This window comes from Hypanus sabinus, chromosome 18 (genome assembly GCF_030144855.1).
Source record: "Hypanus sabinus isolate sHypSab1 chromosome 18, sHypSab1.hap1, whole genome shotgun sequence".
Lineage (NCBI taxonomy): Eukaryota > Metazoa > Chordata > Chondrichthyes > Myliobatiformes > Dasyatidae > Hypanus > Hypanus sabinus.
Window position 1 is genome coordinate 20,370,672 of NC_082723.1, and position 21,076 is coordinate 20,391,747.

The window sequence follows — 21,076 nt, forward strand, 5'->3', positions numbered from 1 at the left end:
CAAGTCCTTGAGTGTATTTAACGCACAGATAGATGAGTTCTTGATTAGCCAGGGCATCAAATTGTATGGGGAGAAGGCAGAGGAATGGGGATGACCGGAAGAATTGGATCAGCCAAGCAGATAGCCAAGCAGACTCAATGGCTGAATGACCTGCTTCTGCTCCTATATCTTATGGTCTTATTGGTGATATTTGTATTGCATCACAAAAACAGCACCTCAAATAATTCAACACTCCCTCAGTACTGAATGGTCCAGGAAGTTAACAGTGTGTTAAATGTGGCCCTGCCAACAAACATACAAGTACATTTTTCTACTGAGAGATATTGATTCAGCACTTCAGGCTGGCTTTTGTTCTAGATTTAACAGCTTTGTTTTGGTCTTCTGGGTTTCTTTAAGGTTCATTGTGATTTAGCATAATGGATGAGACCAAACAATTAACCATTGCCATGATAGATAATGTTTAATTAGTCTAACACTCTAAGCTCAAGGATGTGCAACAGCAAATGTTACTTGAACAACTAGGCAATCTGGAATACTTATGGCAAGCTTTATTGAAAATTATCTAGATTGATAACTTGCCCACTTCCTTACCTCTTTGTTTGAGAAAGTTTGTTCTCCAGCACAAGGCAATTCTCCCCCATGTGTTTTTTCTCTTTAGCTAGAGATTCAACACTGTGCTGAAGGGAATTTTTCTTTGTGGTCAGCTGGTCTACTTCTTGCTGCTCCTTCTCAATGTGCTGTTTTTGACGTTCTATTTCTGCTTTTTGATTCTGCGAAATATGCTGCAAGTTTTCCAGTTCGCTCTTCTCCTGCAGTACAATTACATTTAATGTGCCTGGTGAAACTGAATGTGGTAACCAAGGTAGAGCAAAATAAATCCTACTTAATCTGAGTATCTTTTAGTTAAACATAGCATTATACACCAGTTATTTCAAAGAATATGCATACATTTTGTATCTTATTTTGTAATTATTTTTAAATCAATTAAGTGGCTATTTAGAAATAAAAATGAAATATTTTAAAGACAACACCTATAGTAATATCAACTACTACAAACTACTGGAGGAGAGGATACCTTGTTTTATACATAACACTAACACTTGACCTAAAGATGCTGCACTGGCACTCTCCAGGGCTGTTCACACTGCTAATGCATGACTGCATCCCAGGATTCAGCTCAAACTGTATTATCAAGATGCAGATGCCACAACAGTGGTCGGCTTCATCAACAATGATAAGTTCCAGTACAGAGAAGAAGTGGACGGTTGGTGGACTGGTGTGAAGACACCAACTTAAGTCTGAATGTGGAGAAGACCAAGGAAATTATAGTGGACTTTAGGAAGGTGCAGATGAACCATACCCTCTCTGCGCAAACAAGGATCCTCTGTAGAGGGAGTTAAGTGCACCAAGTTTCTGGGAGCTCACATCATGGATGGCCTCACCTGGTACCTCAATACCATCTCCCTGGTATTGTAGTGCCTCCACTTCCTGAGGAGATTGAGGCAAGTGAGGCCCTAACCCCATTTTAATGGAATTTTACAGAAGCACCATTGAGGGCATCTTGAGAAGCTGCATCTCCATCTAGTATGGGAGTAGCAGAGCATCGGACCAGAAGTCCCTACAAAGGATTGTGACAATGGCCAAGAGGATTATAGGGGTCCCCCTAACATTCATCAGGGACTTATCTCAGGAGTGCTGCATACGCAGGGCCCTTAGTATTATCAATGATCCCAACTATCCATCCAAAATCCTCTTTGACTTTCTACCATCAGGCAGGAGACTGTGTTGCATAAAAACAAGAACAGTCAAGATGGAAAACAGCTTCTTCCTTCCAGCTATTAGGCATCTGAACTCCTTGCTGCATCTCATTTGAAGTGTCACTAAATAAGTTGTACTGTACCTTACAATATTTAATCCATGCACTTTGTTTATCTATGCACAATTCATTTGTAGATTTAATTCTTGCTTTCCTAAATTATGGTGTGTTGTGTGTGCTACCGGGCTTTACACTCTGGTCCAGAGAAACATCTCATTTGATGGCAGACATGTACATAATTAAATGACTAAAAACTTTACTTGAAAAACGTAAAAATAAGCAATATGCAACTGTGAGCACCTCAATTTTTTCATGTAGATTATTTGTAGATATAAATTTAAGACCTGAATTTATAGAACACACCTTTTGTGCTAATTAGAAGTGCAATTGCACAAAAATAATTCTCTATTAAAACTGACTTTGCAGGTCTCATGGAACGCGGAGGTGCGTGCACTGCTGAGGACCTGTGACTCCGCCTTCAGAGCAGGCCACAAGGCAGCCCTAACAACAGCAAGGTCAAACTGTCCCAGGCCATCAGAGGGGCAAAGCGTGCATAAGCCAAGCGAATCCACAGCCACTTCCAGGACAGCGGCGACACACAGCACACGTGGAAAGGCATCCAGGACATCACCAATTACAGGACAACATCACCTGACTGTGTGGGTGATGCTTCCTTCCCAGAGCGCTGAATAACTTCTATGCCCGTTTTGAGGCAGAAAATGATGTGGCAGCGAGGAAGTCCACCCCTCCTACAAATGACCAGGTGCTGTGATTCACCATGGCCGATGTGAGAAGAACCCTGTGCAGGGTCAATCCACGGAAGGCTGCTGGACCAGACAACATCCCTGGTAGAGTGCTCAGAGGATGTGCAGACCAGCTAGCAGATGTTCTCATTGACATCTTCAACATTTCCCTGAGCAGCGCCACCATTCCAAAGTGCTTCAAGGCCGCCACCATCGTCCCTGTGCCAAAGTCTTCAGGGTACTGCCTAAATGACTACCGTCCCATTGCACTCAAATCCATCATCATGAAGTGTTTCGAGAGGCTTGTCATGAGGCATATCAAAACCCTGCTGCCCCCGTCAGTGGACCCCCTGCAGTTTGTGTACCGTCCCAACTGCTGAACAGACGACAGCATTGCCGTCACCCTCCACCTGGCCCTAACCCACCTGGACAAATAAAGACACATACGTTCGGATGCTGTACATAGACTTCAGTTCAGCATTCAACACAATCATCCCTCAGAAACTGATTGGAAAGCTGAGCTTACTGGGCCTGATCCCTCTACAACTGGATCCTAGACTTCCTGACTGGGAGACCTCAGTCAGTCCGGATCAGGAGCAGCATCTCCAACACCATCACACTGAACACGGGGTCCCCAGGGCTGTGTGCTCAGTCCACTACTGTTCACTCTGCTGACCCATGACTGTGCTGCAACACACAGCTCGAACCACATCATCAAGTTCGCTGATGACACGACAATGGTGGGTCACATCAGCAAGAATGACGAGCCAGCTTACAGAAGGAGGTGCAGCAGCTAACGGATTGGTGCAGAGCCAACAACCTGTCTCTGAATGTGAACAAAACAAAAGGGATGGTTGTTGACTTCAGGAGGGCACGGAGCGACCACTCCCTGCTGAACATCGAACATCAACGGCTCCTCGGTAGAGATCGTTAAGAGCACTAAATTTCTTGGTGTTCACCTGGCGAAGAATCTCACCTGGTCCCTCAACACCAACTCCATAGTAAAGAAAGCCCAGCAGCATCTCTACTTTCTGCGAAGGCTGAGGAAAGTCCGTCTCCCACCCTCTATCCTCATTACATTCCACAGGGGTTGTATTGAGAGCATCCTGAGCAGCTGCATCACTGCCTGGTTCGGAAATTGCACCATCTCGGATCGCAAGACCCTGCAGCGGATACTGAGGTCAGCTGAAAAGATCATCACGGTCTCTCTTCCTGCCATTATGGACATTTACACTACAAGCTGCATCCGCAAGCAAACAGCATTATGAAGGACCCCACACACCCCTCATACAAACTCTTCTCCCTCCTGCCGTCTGGGAAAAGGCACCGAAGCATTCAGGCTCTCACAACCAGACTATGGAACAGTTTCTTCCCCCAAGCCATCAAACTCAATACCCAGAGCCTGGACTGACACCAACTTACTGCCCTCTACTGTGCCTATTGTCTTGTTTATTATTTATTGTAATGCCTGCACTGTTTTGTGCACTTTATGCAGTCCTGGGTAGGTCTGTTTTTTTTATGTAGCTCAGTCTAATTTTTGTACTGTGTCATGTAACACCATGGTCCTGAAAAAACATTGTCTCATTTTTACAATGTACTGTACCAGCAGTTATAGTCGAAATTACAGTAAAAAGTGACTTGACTTGAACTAAAGCAAAAAGAAAAATATTATCTCCACAGGCACTTTAACTAGTATCAGTTATCACAAAAAGAGCTAGCATAAAAGCAAACCTGTTAAGTCTTTAATTATGCTAAAAAAGACATTACTCAGAGCTGCCTGCGCTAAAAAGACAAAAGAGAATACATTGCAGGAGTATAGGAAAATAAGCAAGGGTGATGGGAAGGTGGGAGGAGAATTGGACCAAAGGAACTGATTCCTTGGGAACCAGCATGGACTTAGTGGCTGAATAGTCTTCTTCCACTTTATAGATAAAGGTTTGATAGGATCTTAACAATCTCATGAAAAAAGAGGCAGGACAGCTCAACAAGAGTAATTATGCTTAAAAGAGGTTGTCAGGGCTCAGAAAAGTCACTAGAGAGATGTATCCTAGTTTACTGAACTTGCAGTGGCTTTGTTTACAAAATTCCACTTCTTTTGAGATATGAAGCTTACACCAAATAAACTGCAAATGGTGCACACTTGTTCAAAAATGTTACATACCCAGCAACCACAGGAGTATCTATATAACATCGACGGTAGAAAAACACTTAAGCCAGAAACCCAGGACTAAATTAATTGACACTTAGGAAAAAAGAACAAACAAAAGCCAGCAGTGTTCACCAATGAGGCAATGGTTAGGGGCAACAAATGTTTCAATTATTGCAGTTTTTCAGAAGTAATCTGGCAAATGCCACAAAACATACATTAGCAAACGTAATTGGGAGGGGATGAATATTGACTAGGGAGACATTAAAGTGGTTAAAAGATCAGAAGCAGGTAGAGGAAAATGGGAAGTGTTCAGTGGTTTCCTGTAGGGATTCAAATAGGAACCTCAGCATGTTCTTTATCATGCAACAAACTTCCCAATAGGCTTGTTGGGTCTTAGTGCAACTCATTAGACATATTCCAAAAAACTGCACTTATGATGTTGTTACACAAGGACAATTTTTTTTATATATAGTTAATGAATACAGCAAATTCTGTAATGCAGACTACAGACCTCTTGCAGTGCTGCTTGAATCCTCTCCAGTTCCATGATTTTCTTTTCATGTTGCTGTTTCAATCTCAAGAGTGCATCATTTTCTAATTGTACCATTTCCACAATATGTTTAAGTTCTGGAGTAAAAATTGTACAAATCAAAATTTAATTAGACAGACTCAAGGAAATCTATGAACATACAAACACACAAAGGAATATTCCTTAAGATTAATTTAAAACTGACTTTAAATTTTGAGTTCTCTTTCTCTTATGAACACCTCACTCAAGTGAAGACTTGAAAATTACATCTTTTACTATTTTTCTATTTGCACAATCTATAAATAATACGGAAGAAAGCTGCCTTTATCTACTTTTCCAACAATTAAAATTTTAAAAATAATTATGCAAACATTACTGCATCACACAATGGAAATCAGGGCTTATTCAAGAATATTTTGAGGTTCTAATATTGTCTAAAGTTTCCAAATTAGTACAAGCACTTCAGTATCTGCTTAATCTTGGGAAATCTAACCTGTCTTTTGCTTATTTATCTGTACTTGGATGCTCTGGAGCTTGTCTTCCTCGTTTTTCACTTCTTGTTTTGTTAAGGAGAGGCATGAATTCTTTTCTGTAATCTGAGCATTCAGCTCTCCTTTTTGTGCACTCATCTCCTCAAGCAACGCCTTCAGCTGCTGTGTATCAAGATTTCTTATGTTTACTAGTCATTAAAAACATTTAAGATTTTTTCCAACATACACCTCAAAAAAGAAAAAGTGCAAATATCTCAGATAAATCAACATTTCTGGAAAGACAAACAACATCTGGCATTTTAGATTTAATTATTAATCAAGAACACTGGTTTAGAAATTCATATCCTTTGGATATAGTCCCAGCAGTTCATTGCACCATACTTCAAAAATTGAGTCCCAATTAAATCAATGGAATCAAATTCAGCTGAAGTGTACCACTGCAGACAGGCTAGCATTTCTGGAGATTGCACTTTTGGTTAGCATGAATAATCTTAGAGAGGAATGAAAGTCCATCAATGTTTGCCTTGATACTTGGAAGTGACTTTCTAAATCTACCACGCAATTTTATGGACAAATTGCAGTATCTGTGTTTTTTCTCTCATCAATGTTGATGTGTCCCTAGAGTAGTTTCATCAACTTTAATGGAGGCTAGCAGATCACATTTACTGGCAGATTGCTCAAGCGCAGCTTTATGTGAGGGACGTAATCTATTGGCAGGTTCTGTGAACTTCGCAGGCTTTCGACGTACAGACAGCTTACACCAGTTCACAGGGTTGTCTGAAGTGGAATGGAGGCATGTGATTAATTCACTCAAAACTAAATGCAATGAAGAAAATCCATCAAAAAGCAGTAGGCCAGCAAGCTAGGTTACCCAATAATCAAATGTTATGTAACAATTAAAATACCAAATCTACACTCCTACTGAGCTGCCTCATCAGCTTGAAATTGGTACGAGTGTGGTTACATAAATAAAGTACATAAATAACTGTTCATTTGAAGAAAAATACTACTTCACAAATATAGAGTATATAGAAAAGTATTCCATTAAAATTGCTTTTACCAAGCAAATACACATACTGACCTGAATTTGACATTGCTTATCAACCTTCTCTGCCTCACCTTCCAAAAGAACCTCTGAGAGGCTTGCTTTCTTCTTGTCAATATCACTCTGAAGGAAGTTAAGCTCTTCTTTTTTTTTACCTGAATATCTGTCCAACATCATTAATTCTTTCCTCATTACTTTAACCTAATAGCAAAAGAATAAAGCACACTATATCACTGCAGAAAATCCTCTAATAAATTGCCTTTGGTCCTCGATCTAATATTCAAATATGGCATATAATTAAGTCTGCTTTGCATGTACCATGTTTACTTATTCCCCCCCTTCCAAGCTTTTTTTTCCCCTCAGGTGATTATCTGTCCACAAAACCTTCCCATTTCCCATTTCAAATCTTCAACAATACCGATCTGCTGCCAGACATAATGAAGTGAGCTGTTTTTTTTTTAATCATTTCAAAATATTATAACTTCTTGCACCTCAATTTCTTAAGAATAACTATTGCCATTATTTCAACTAGATCAACTAATATCCTGAAACTCACCCATGGCAATTGAAATTAGGTTATGCACAATTACCTTGCTATTTAGTGTTTCCAATTCACTCTTTTTATCCTCTAGCAACATTGCTGCTTCTTCCAAAGTCTCTAGGTGCTGTTTCTCTTTAGTTTCTGCTGAAAGAATCTCTGCTTGCAGTTTTTCTAGACTGAATGATAAAAAGACCAATTAGTAAACTTGGCAAAATATAGCATGCCAGTTACGCTAATAAATTAACTATCAACTGCTATTAACCCAAGAATAAGCAAGACTTCAAATTATTAAATTGTTACTGGACTCAGATTTAAATTGATCACTTTTTCTGAAACTGTAGTAAGTGGTCTGCTGAAGGAACTCAATGGGTCAAGCAGCATCTGTGTAAGAAAAGGAATTGTTAATGTTTTTGGTTAAAATCCTGAAAAAAGTCTCAAGCAGATATTTCGTTGCTTCAAATTCTTGTATCTGCAGTTTCTTTTAAACCTTGAACAGAATTCTTAATTTATATGCAAAAACTATAACTTTTAATTTCTGCCTGTGTGTTCAAACATTGGGTTTCTCTTCAGTAACTAGGAACAATGCATGCTGCAGCTGAAAAACAATTTTCTTGAATGCCTGGAACAATGCAAGCAAATAACCTTCTTCAACAATGCAAGTGTGAGAAACCCAGATTCTATATTAAGCAGTCCTTGAAAGCTACTATTCTTGTTCTAATCACTCATATAAAAGTCTCAATTTCCCTTGGGGTCTTAGCTTCACCCTACCCAGGCTGGAATCTTATCCCAATTCCCCAAGAACTACAACATCCAGTTTTACAGTGCAATCTATTGGTTACTAATCTTTCCAAGATCTCAAAGCTTTTGAATTTCTAGGCTAATGAATTGAATATTTTGGCTTTGATTCTAGGTCTATCTTGCAAATCAAATCAAAAACACATTAAATCTCTGCTTTCCAGGATACTGTAGACAAAAATGTGGCCAACAGAAACACCAACATCACAGGGATCTGCTTATTAATCTAATTAGAAGGAACTGTCTCATTGAGTTTTCAGAATTGCGGGGAGCACTCGGTTTGGCCAGGAATTAATACATTTCATGGTGTTGCCAGTTTATTATTAAGATTCAAATTTGTAAACCCTAATTATCGGGCAAGAAAATGGACATAGAAAGATACTTAAAAACAATAATTATCTCTTAAAGAAAAGGTTCACTCAGATGAAAACTTTGGAAGATTCTACATTGGAAAATTCACTGAAAACTTCATTCAAACTCCTATAATCTTTACACCACACCACTCCATCTGCTTTGCAATAAACATTTCACCTCATCTCACATAATGCCTATGAACCATTCTACTATGACAGGTACATCTTCTTTTGTAAAATAAAACCTCGAAAATATCAACACTCTTGCACCTTCTATATATACTTTGACTGCAAGGTTGCCTCTTCAGGAAGGAAAAACAGCCTGGACTCTTCATGAATAAAGGCAAATGGAAATTCATGACTTTAAGATCAGAAAACCTGCAGATGCTAGAATCTAAGCAACACACACAACATGCTGGAGGGACTCAGCAGGCCAGGCAGCAGCTATGGAAAAGAGTCAACAGCTGACATTTTGGACCGGGACTCTTCATTCATGACCTTAATAAGTGGCAGTGCTGGAGGAGCTATGGCACAATAGAGGTTGGCTATTTAGACTTAACCTGACATAACTAGATTGTACCTGTAGTTTTAGAACGTATGTACAATCTGATAAATCCTGCTGGCTTGGATAGGGTTAGGTGCTGTGCTGAGTACTCAGTGCTTTTTCCAGACTAGGATCATTTGCATACTGAAAGTAATTTTCAGAAAGTTAAGAGTTTTAAGTGCATTTATTTGTATATCTAATCTTAATAAAATCAATAGCATGTCTGAGATTGTTAATTTAGTAGCAAGAGTCAGGTTGAGTAAGGAGACCATCAGATCCCAGGTTCTGGTCAGGTATTAACTTTTAAATCTGATACATCTCTCCTTTTTTAATAGTTCCTTTCATATTTCTACTTTACTCTGCAAGATAAACCAGTTAATTTCACTGGCCTTTACATTAAGCTAACCCTATTTCATTTTGCAAATGCATTACTGGGCAGTTTAGAAGAGCATGGTGAAGCACCAGCATGTCAGGACTGGCATCATTTATATAGTAGGTGTTGGAGGCAGGCATCACATACCAGATCTGATGCAGTGGAGTCAAAACCAGACACTAAAAGGATCAAGGTATTGAAGTTGACTAAGAAGCTTAAGAAACCAGTAACTAACAGAACCCTAGCTGAAAACTGAGGAGTGAAAAATATCATTTTCCAGTTTTAATCACATACCTTTCAGTCATGTTTTCCATATTTTGTACAATTGTCTGCAATTCTAAATTTCCTGTGGATACTTCTTTGTTAATTTTGTTCAGCATACTCTCTTGTTCAGCCTTTTGTTGTTCCAGGTCTTTCAAGTCATTCTTCATTAACCTACGAAAAACTTGCTGTATTACTATTACGGGTTTACCTTTTGCATATCTGACCTCGGCTGCTTGAGCTCATGGAAGTCTTAATAATAAAATCAAATACTTGCTCCATAGTGACAACTTCAAGTATTAGCAAAATAAGTATAGTTGATGTGACTAAGGCATACTTAATAAGCTCTCAGAGGAAGAGGACTATAGCACTTGCTGAAATCTCATGAGATATTGATTAGGATAGCCAGCAGCCGTAATACATGGGAATATTACAGAAGGAAAACACTGCATATATTGGAAATGTGGAATAAAAACATAATGTTCTATAAGACTGTAAGAGATGGGAGTAAAGTTAGGCTATTCAGCCCATCAACTCTGCTCTGCCAATTATTATCCCTCTCAACCCAATTCTCCTGCTTCTCCCAGTAACTTTTAGTGCCCTGATGAATAAAGAACCTGTCAACCTCCACTTTAAATATACCCATTGACTTGGCGCCCACAGCTGTCTGTGGCAATGAATTCCAGATTCACTACCCAATGACCAAAGAAATTCTTTCCCATCTCTGTTCTAAATGGACATCCCTCTGGTCCTACACTCACCCTGTATAGGAAATATTCTCTCTACATCCACTCTACCTAGGCCTTTTAATATTTGATAGGCTTCAATGAGATCCCACTCATTCTTCTAAACTCCAGTGAGTAAAGGCCAAGAACCGTTAAATGCCCCAGATTTATTAACCCTGTCATTCCTGGAATCATTCCCTTGAACCTCCTCTGGACACTCTTCAATGCTAGCAGATGTTTTCTTAGGTAAAAGAACCAAAACTGCTCTCAATACTCCAAGTATTGTAAGCACTCAGGCAGCCAGAAAGCATCTGTTTCGAGACAATTAAATACTAGATTGAAAAATGGCCTAACGAAACATAAGGTTTATGAGCAATGCATGATGCAATTCCTATTAGAAAAATTAGGAAGCTCTTGTGAGGTAAAAAAAAGATTTTCTTTCAAGTGTCCTCATTAAATTGTTAAGCCTTGCATTCATGGAGAGGGATGGGCTTGTTGGAAATACAATAGCATATAATCTATGCTTGGATGCCAGTTCCATTATTTTGGTCCCTGCATCTGTGGCCTGTGGACGGGTGGGTCATTCATGCAGCCTAGTACAAGAAATACTCCAGGTAAAATACTCAGATCTCATGGAAGAATCTAGTCTCATGTTGTAGAATTATGCAGCAATGAGACCCTGAATAAAATGATTACTGATGCACTGTATTGTTGAATAAATACCTTACCACCGTTCATACAATTTTTAGCTCAAAAAAATTGAAAATGTAAAGCTTGGGAGTGGAGGGCAGAGGAAGCACACAATCATAAAAAGGAAGATCTGTGTTAGGATGGACAGCAGGAGAGATTACTCAAAAGCACGATGACCCACGCAAAATGGAAAAAATGAAACAAGTATATAGAATAACATGTGTAAAAAAACTAAGTGGAAGAAAAACAGTTTAAAAACTTGAACTCAAATGTTCATCTTAAAAGGTTGTAAGACGTCTATCTGAAAAATGTGGTGTTGTCAGAGCTATGCAGAGCTTCACTGGAACAAATAGAAAACTGAAAACAGAGGCTAGAAGATTGCTGGAGGAAATGAAATCAATGACCCAGTTTGAGAGATAATGACTTAACATTTCAGGAGAGGTATGATGTGTTAGAAGATTGTTATTCAGCTGTCAAAATGTAAGAGCAAACAAAACCAGTTCTATCCTCGACAGCAAATTTGATGTTAACATTTGTAAAGTTAATCAAAAATACAAGTAATTAAAATAAATCTAAATGCTTCAAGGGGGATGTGACATCCTGATGATACATTCTACATTTCATTCAACTGGTGAGAAAGAAACTTTTAAAACTTGCATTCCATTATTTCAGTATGGTGTCATATGCATTGACATGCTACTTTACGTGAGCACAGGAACCCAGCAAAATGTTTTAAACTCCTTTTGTGAACATCTAATTTTCCAAAAGTTATTAACATTACATAATCTCAGCTTTCCTGAATATCCTGAACCCCAATTAAATTTACCTCTTCTGCATTTAAGACTAAAATCAATATCCACCCACTCAATTTTAGTAAGAGGATATAACTGAAGCTCTTCATTTTCATCCCCAGAATCTATTTAGTTACTTACCACTACTATTGAGGATTTCATGCAATCTGTTTAAATTATTCAAAGTGTCTGTGATACAATTCGGAACTCTATTTTGTACCTGAGTTGCTTGTCAGCCATAACTAGTTTAACTGCAGTGTCATGCGCTCTTTGCTCCAACTCTTCTGCATCTTTCTCAGTGTCTACCAACCGTTTACTGGCATCATCGTATTGCTGGATTATTTCTTTTGACTGTAAAAATAATCAAAAAACTGATCCGGTGTCTAATAGGCATAGAAACAGTTCAATGAGTTAAGATAAAAGCAAACTGTAAGCAAGCAGACTGAAGTTCTTGAATTCAACAAAAATCAAACTTCAGATGTTGGACAAAATCTTTCTTGCCTTCTATGGGCAAGCCAGTTCTGGATCCACAAAGCAACGTCCCCTTGGATCCCATGCCTCCTTACTTTCTCTGCAACATCTGCAACCCTCCAATTCTCCGGAACCTCCCCTGTCCCCATTGATGAAGTAAAGATCATTGCCAGAGCTCAGCAACCTCCTCCCTCGCCTCCCACAGTAGCCTGGGGTACATCTCGTCCTGTCCCGGTGACTTATCCAACTTGATGCTTTCCAAAAGCTCCACCATGTCCTCTTCCTTAATATCTACATGCTCAAGCTCTTCAGTCCACTGTAAGTCATCCCTACAATCGCCAAGGTCCTTTTCCATAGTGAATACTGAAGCAAAGTATTCATTAAGTACCTCTGCTATCTCCTTTGGCTCCATACACACTTTTCCACTGTCATACTTGATTGGACCTATTCTCTCACATCTTATCCTCTTGCTCTTCACATCCAGCTAGCCTTATAATCTTCTAGATCTCTATCATTACCTAATTTTTTTGAATCTTTCATAAGCTCTTTTCTTCTCAACTAGATTTATAACAGCCTTTGTATACTATGACTCTTGTACCCTACCATCCTTTTCCTGTCTCATTAGAACGTGCCTATGCAGAACTCCACACAAATATCCCCTAAACATTTGCCACATTTCTTCCATACGTTTCGCTGAGAACATGTTTCCAATTTATGCTTCCAAGTTCCTGTCTGGTAGCTTCATATTTCCTCTTACACCAATTAAACGCTTCTCCAACTTGTCTGCTCCTATCCCTCTCAAATGCTATGGTAAAGGAAATAGAATTGTGATCACTATCTCCAAAATGCTCTCCCACTGACAGGTCTGACCAGGTTCATTTCCCAATACCAAATCACAACTACAGCCTCTCCTCTTGTAGGCTTATCTACATATTATGTCAAGAAATCTTCCTGAACACACCTAACAAACTCCACTCCATCTAAACCCTTTGCTCTAGGGAGATGCCGATCAATATTTGGGAAATTAAAATCTCCCACCACAATAACCCTGTTATTTTTATACCATTCCAGAACCTGTCTCCCTATCTGATCCTATTGGGTGGTCTATAAAAAAACATCCAGAAGATTTATTGACCCCTTCCTGCTCCTAACTTCCACCCACAGAGACTCCACAGACAATCCCTCCATGACTTCCTCCTTTTCTGCAGCCGTGACACTATCTCTGATCAACAGTGTCATGACCCCACCTCTTTTGCCTCCCTCCCTGTCCTTTCTGAAACATCAAAAGCCTGGCACTCTAAGTAACCATTCCTGCCCCTGAGCCTCCCAAGTCTTTGTAGTGGCGACAACATCTTAGCTCCAAGTACTGATCCACGCTCTCTCATCGGCTTTGTTCATAATACTCTTTGCATTAAAATAGACACATCTCAAACCATCGGTCTGAGCGAGTCCCTTCTCTATTACCTCTTAGGTCCCTATGAAATGCTCAGAGGAGAAGGGAAGATATATCTGGTAGTGGAATATCATTAAAGGTGGTGGAAACTGCTCCAAGGGTAGTCATAGCCGAAGGGTGGTAGTGGGGACGAGCTCCCACTGCTAAACAAATGCTTTTCATGGCTTGCGTCTCAAATAGCCTCTGACAACCAAGTCCAACTCCTGGCCTTCATGTGTGGCATAGTTCTTATGCCCAGCGGAGCTGTTCTTACTGACAGGAGAAGGGGCAAAGGCAGACCACTGGCGTCTCAAAACCAGTTGCTCCAGGCAAATGGGGTTTGTTAACCACAGACAGTAGCTCATCTAGGAGAGGGAAAACTCCGATTTCAAACCTCCGTTGCCTTGCAGCTATACCCGCTCATGGGAAAGGGTTTGGGAGTAAACACCAAGAAAAAATTCGGAGTCAGAGTCCCAAAGGTGGCTGACTGCTGTACCCAGCTCCGGCACGGCAACTCCTGCGGTGTTGCTGGTACCAAACTGTATCGACTTTTGTCGTTCCTTTGGACCTGTCGTCAGCATGGAGAGAGAGGTCCCACTGCATGGGCAACAGACAGATCTCCATATCAACTTTGCCCTGGCTTGCGCCCTGGAGAAGTCACTCCCAGTGATTACTAGAGGTGCAGTACCCGTTGTCGATCATGATGGACAGAGACCACACTAAGTGAAAACTACAAAGGATAACCTTTTGATGCAGGGGCTGATGGGGTGGAAACTGAAGACTAGAGGAACTCTTTCCTAGGGGCGTCTGGAATACAAGGGTGAGAGCAGACAAGGAGTTGTGAAAGGAATACCTCTTTAATTCACCATTCTCTCTCTCCACTAACATAGCCTGACCTGCTGGGTAATTCATGAAGATCTTCTTTTAACAGCTTTTATCTTCATCTGGTTATTTTCTCTCAGTTGCCCTCATTTTACTGCTTCATTAAACGTTAAACTCTCTAACTGCTCTCAACCAGTTAACTTCTTCAACAGCTTATCCTTTGACAACACTGATCTTACCTTATCAAAGATATTCTGTCTCCTATCTATCCCAGTCTACCTTCTCTACAATTTAAAACTAACCCATTTTCTCCCTTTCTCAGTTCTGATGAAATATTAACTCTTTCACTTTCCAAAGATGCCTAGAGTGTTTCCTTTGAATATCTGGATGCTTCTCAGTGACCAAGGCAACACTTCAAGTAATAAGCTATTTAACAATAACTTATTTGGTAAGAAGTTAATTCCTAATCTACAAGAACTGATATATTTTGGCATAATATTTATTATTCAAGAACTAGCATTAGTGCCAATAGCCTAAGCTCAGAACCACTTTAACCAAACAAAATATATGTTTATCTGTTTGCATTGCCACTAATGCAAAACAAAATGAGCAGACTTGCCTTTTCCCTTGTACTTTTGAGATCTGCCTCAGCATCCATTAATAATCTGTCTGCTTCTCGTAGCTCTGCCCTTCGCTTTGAGAGAGTCATTTCCACACACTCGATTTCATCAACAACATCATCATGCTTCTTTAGAGATTTTTCCACTTCGAGTTCATTCATGAGCAGATCTATGTGTCCATCTAAAAAGTCTCTGTGAAAAAAGTACTGACATTTTAAAGAAATGCAATTATTTCTCAATCCAGCACCACTAATAATATGCATATTTTCATCTGTTTACTAATAACTCTCTGAATGAACCTATCCCGAATGACAAGTAATTTATGTAGGAAGCAATGGGGATTATTTGAATTAAAGTCTATATGATTCAATGCCCTGTATTAATCCACAATCCTAGAATTTTATAATGTTACGACAATGCAGAGACAACATTAGTTCATCAAGAAGTTAATGCATTTGGTATCTCATTTTGAGGTTAATTCAACAGATCTTGAAGTTGTGATATGACATATAGAGATTTTGTGATGGATTATTTTAATACAACACAATTCTGAAAATAATATTCTAGATCTAAGAAGATATGCAACCTTGATATTTTGCAGCTTTAAAGTTTATCATAGTTGGCACAAAACGTTAAAGCACTGCAGATGCAGGAAGTCTTAAGTATAAACAAAAATTGCTGAAAACACTCAGCAGGTCAGGCAGCATCTGTGCAAAGAGAAAAACGATTAATGCTCGAGATCAAAATCCCTTCATCCGAGCATAAAGCAACATTAGAATGGCATACGCAAACCCATACATGGACTGAGATTCAACTTATGCAAAATCTAAGTAACATGATTATGTATCACAGATATATAGATCAAAATACATACAAAATTAATTGTAGTTAGAAACACTCAAAAGTGATTCAACTGAACGGAATACATTTACATTAATTTGTTTAAATTTAACGTCATTGCCTCCTTTTGCAACTGTTATTCCAGTTAAAGTGATTGAGTTCATTCGTCGCAGGTAGTTCACATTAGTAGCAGAGTCATACAGGCTAAATGCCTAAGCAGCTTTCCTAAGTTGCTCGTGGTATATTTGTGGATAGGTCCATGGACATAGATGAAAAATAAGGAAAATATTTCTACTGAATTTCTGTAAATTTTCTGCAAAATTTACAGTGGTAGCTTGAGAAATTCAAAATTAAAAGCTCACAGTTTGTTCATCAGAGTCAAGAAGCATAATTCCCAGCATCTAGGGAAATGTATCTGAACTACTTGTATCTAATGGACTTATTGCTGTGACTAGAAGAAACAAGGTAACTTATTTCTTAAATTTATTTAAGCTGAATATATCCAACTGCTTTTGGTTTCTAAGCACAATTATCTTTTTAATAGTGTTTGGGCTTCACAGCAATTCATGGAGCAGCTTCCCCAATAAAGCTGCTTGCACCTGATGACCTGGGTCCATTTTGACCAGTGAGTTTTGGTGGCCGGCTAATCAGTAGATGATCATTATGTTTAATTTTCAAATATACTTGTGCCACTTTTCCTTATTGCATTTACTATAAGACAAATTAATGGAATAGTATTTAGATTGTGGCAAAAAAAACGAGTCAGAATATTCTTCCATGTTTGCTAAAACAGACCTAAATAATATGGTTTCAGTTTTTTTGAAGCATCTGTTCAAATGTTATTTGCATTGTTTTCAAATATAAGCAATTCCTACCAATCTTAAGAAGGAATCTGAAGCATTTACACTTGATTAACAAACTTCTGAACCTATCCCTTAATGATTTAAGTTTCTTACTTTTGATTGGTGCGCTTATGGACCACTTTGTGCAATTCCTCAACTTCATGTTCCAACTCTTCTCTCTCCTGCAGTAGCTCATAGATGTCATTACGAAGTTGTTCTATCTGCTCATGATGACGATCTATTGAAGCAGTTGTTTTTGAATGTTTGGATTTATGAGATCTTAAGTGTGCTATAGTATCTTCTAGTTTACTGACTTCATTCTCCTAAAGGACAGAAACATTAACATATAGTTGTGTCATGCACATCATTTTAAAAAATGCATTAAATCTAGGTAAAAGACTGCTTATTATGTTGCAACATTTTGACTATTTTCATTATTTTGCTCACTTAAGATTTTTAATCTGTAACAACTACAGGCCACTGGCAACACAGCACAGAAAATAATTCTTACCAGGTCATGGTGCTCCAGTACATTGCAGTGAAGTACACCTTCAGGAATAAGAGGGATGGTAAAGTTGATAGGGGGAGGACCATAAACAACTTGTGTTCCAGGTGGTGGCGGTCCATAAAGAACTGTGCCTGGAGGGACAGGACTAACACTGGCTGGTCGTGCAGGTGCAGGTCCATACACTACAGTCCCTTGAGGCAAAGGAGTACCATCAGGGTGCATGGTATAAATGACTGAACCGGGTGGAGCAATAAATGTTTGTTTAGGTGTGCCATTTCCATCACTTTCAGTCCCACTATCTTCATCATCACCTACTGATGCAAAAAAAATGTACAACCTATAAAACATCTATCCCAATTTCTTTATCAGTATTGCATCTGTCATTTTTGATGAAATCTAATTATTTTTACATTAAAATGTAATCATAATTTTGTTACTTGGATATCTGATATTTTCAAATTCTAGATAAGATTTTTTGTATTTAGACAAAAAGTACTATCCAATATACTTAAGAACAATATTATTACTTCATTTCTAGTACGTTTCATAGCTTTCTTTAATATCAATCACAAAAAAGATTTTTCATAATATATTATCCTAAACAAATGGGGACTTGCTTCCTTCTGCTATGTTTCATACCTCTCTGGGTACGAGTCCATTGCGAGGTACGTCTTATTGGTGAATATACCCAATAACCACCTGGAACTGATATACATTCTTCCTTGCCTCCTCTTCTAGGAATTGATCCCTGACTTGGGGATGGTGGAACTTGATGCAGGGAGCTGAATCCAGAATCTTTTGTGTGGCTGTTTTGAGATCTCAGGCTTGGTGGCTAAAATAAATGTGAAAAGGAAACAATTCAGTAACCCTGTCTACATACAGAATCCAACTGAATCTATACACCGATTAGCAGACTAATGAGTGCCCATTGCCAATTTAGGATTAAATTCCATTCAACAATTCTTATGACCTTAAGGTCACAGATTACCATACCAAGCTACAATAAACAAGTTAAGCTTTGGTTTCTCGTACAACTTTGCTTTAGGTTCTAGGGACTTTCACTCATAGCCCTTGATGAAATGATATCATTGCATATACAAATAAAACCATGAAACAAAATGACATGACTGCAATCCATAAAATGCCAAAACACCTTAAAATGCCTCTAATCCAAAACACAATTCAACAAAAGACAAAATTGAGAATAGAAAAAATGTTTATATTGGGGTGAGCAGGAAAGTCAAAAATTAAATCTATATTGCTAAAAATAGAATTTAAAATGAAATGCTTTTTACTTACTGGTTTGAAATATACTAAAACTATACAAAAATTGACAAAATGTATTGATAGCTTTGTATTTGCCTTACTTTTGGTGAAGATGGCACGAAATACCAGTAACCTCTTCTTTTAAATGGATCCATCATACTGTTAATGTAGTCATTCTGATTGCTAAGGACATTTCTGAGAGCAGAGATTTCATTCATTAACTTTTCCATTTCATTTAAGTTACCTGAGAGGCAAAACAAAACATTCATTGATACAATGTAACTAGATGAGCTAGGAGGAGCCATCAAATAGCTATCTGTTTGACTCAGAATGAATGCATTGTTTAAAACAGAACAGAGGCTTGGAGTGAACAAAGCAAGCAGCACATCCAGTAAGATATGTAATTGTACAACAAATAGGAAAGTAATTTGTCATTCTTGAACAATTACTTCATACTTTGTCGTCAGTGATATTGTGCTTTTTGTATAAACTTAAAATATAATTGTGCTGACTAGATAAATAAACAGAAATAAAACAGATCTTTTAATTAATATTAAAAGAGACTTTAACATTTTCAACTTGCTTCATAGGCATGTAGTTGGTGGTATGGAGCCATCTTAACTGAGAAAGCATAAATCAGGGAGTCTCTGTGAGGATGTTAGTCTGCCAGGTCAGCAAATTTATTATTCACATCTTTAAAAGGTTCTTGCAAAAGTTTATGTAAACTAAGTTACAATGTCTAAACACAGCAGGAATTTAATACACTTTAAAACTTACAAGAAAAGTCTCAGACGAAAATAAATTATTGGTAATTTTATAATATGTGTAATTAAATTACATATAAAGTCTGCCCAATCAATAATTTAAAAAATTACCATAATTAAAAATTCTTTGTCACACAAAGAAAAATGGCTTAATTTATGAAGGAGAAAATATTTTGCCATTGTGTTCATTGCAATATTGAAAATTTTAGCACTTGTGAGCTTAACATGTGCATATGTAAAAACACATACACAAACTTAATGATAAAGTTAAATAAAAATCAAATTTATTTGCAACTTACCTTCTCTCATATGATTTAGATGATCCTGAAGACGCTTCACTTCTGCACTTTGTCGATTTAGAGCTCGACCTAGTCTCTCAATTTCTAGCTGTTGGGCATTCACACTATTTGCTCCAGAATCAAATGCCTGGATTTCATCTAGAATCTAAAACAGTTGTTAATATCCATAGATACATAATGTCATAAAAATTAGGTCACTATATTCTTTAAAAGTCTTCCTGCTTGTAAATACTTTTAACATTCTCCATGCACTTATTTAATCAACTTCAATGAAACATAACCAAAACAAAGGAATAAAAATTGGGGGTAGGGGCGGGGAAAAAAAAGAGTATTAGCAGTAGTTTTTTGAAATCTAAAATAATAGTCCTTTTGCAACAATAGTCAGTAGTATTACCTGAAAAAGTCCTATTTGCCATTGACTGCTAAAATACCAGCCTTACTGAATTAAAATATTACTAAATTTGAATGATTCACTTTAGAACAGGAAACATGATAGTTTAGTAACATACTATATATATTTTCCATTTCCGGTATTGCAATTCAAATCCAGTTTGGATGAATGACTTCAACTTCTATAATTTCAAATGGCTGGTTATTTGGTAGGTGATCTTTTGAGCATTAATCTATTTTTCCATAGGCCAAGAATACAACAGAATTATACACTGAACATACTCTTCAGTGCAAGGACACAGGATATAAAAATACTTAACAGAAAGAACCTCATTGGGCTTTTTATTTGGCTGCCTCTATTAAAATTTTAAAAAATCAAATAGTACATTGCCTCAAATCATAATTTTAAAAATATATTAATTGCAACAAATAAAAACACAAATTGAATTCAGATCAATAGACTTGTACTGACATTAATAATAATCCTACAGAATATTTAGCTATTAGTTAATACTAATAACAACTACTCATACCATTGGACCCAGACTTCCAAGGTCGAGAGAGTGATATGCCCCAGTGCAATGGCTTTTCTATTTTAAAAACTCACCAGCACAAGTTTAAAATTCTGTCATCATTGAATATGACAGACAACCAATCAATAATAATTCTACAGATTCCTTCTATCCTACTTTCATATAAACCTCAAACAACAAAATATGGACTCTTTATATTCATCCTTTGCCCTCACCTGGTTTTCTTTGTCCTTTAATAGACTTTGCAGCAGCTCAATTTCAGCCTCTGCTTTGGCAAGATCTCGAGCTGCCCGAGTTGCCTCCGCCCGGAATTTTTCTGCTACCTCCATTTCCTAGAGTAAAAGGTGAGATTCAAAGCAAAACAAAGTCATAGTAAATATGCTTTGATGGAAAATTTAGATAAATTTGAAAACAGAATTCCTGAATGGACAAAATATTCTGCA

The 21,076-nt window shown here is 38.0% G+C and overlaps 1 protein-coding gene across 6 annotated transcripts in view; it reads right to left on the bottom strand.

The window, feature by feature from the left end:
* cntrl (centriolin) overlaps positions 1–21,076 on the bottom strand; it is a 108,440-nt gene that overhangs the window by 31,985 nt on the left and 55,379 nt on the right. For 4 of the 6 annotated variants that reach the window (XM_059993815.1, XM_059993812.1, XM_059993811.1 and 1 more), the window contains exons 20-33: positions 20,849–20,965; positions 19,711–19,855; positions 18,749–18,891; positions 18,021–18,213; positions 17,385–17,695; positions 16,988–17,196; positions 15,191–15,383; positions 12,067–12,197; positions 9,674–9,814; positions 7,364–7,490; positions 6,810–6,974; positions 5,731–5,890; positions 5,220–5,335; positions 592–809 (exon numbers count right to left, since the gene is read on the bottom strand). In XM_059993815.1, coding sequence (XP_059849798.1) covers positions 592–809; positions 5,220–5,335; positions 5,731–5,890; positions 6,810–6,974; positions 7,364–7,490; positions 9,674–9,814; positions 12,067–12,197; positions 15,191–15,383; positions 16,988–17,196; positions 17,385–17,695; positions 18,021–18,213; positions 18,749–18,891; positions 19,711–19,855; positions 20,849–20,965 — 2,369 coding nt within the window. The remainder of the gene's footprint in view (positions 1–591; positions 810–5,219; positions 5,336–5,730; positions 5,891–6,809; positions 6,975–7,363; positions 7,491–9,673; positions 9,815–12,066; positions 12,198–15,190; positions 15,384–16,987; positions 17,197–17,384; positions 17,696–18,020; positions 18,214–18,748; positions 18,892–19,710; positions 19,856–20,848; positions 20,966–21,076) is intronic. The other 2 variants (XM_059993814.1, XM_059993813.1) reach the window with 2 other exon arrangements.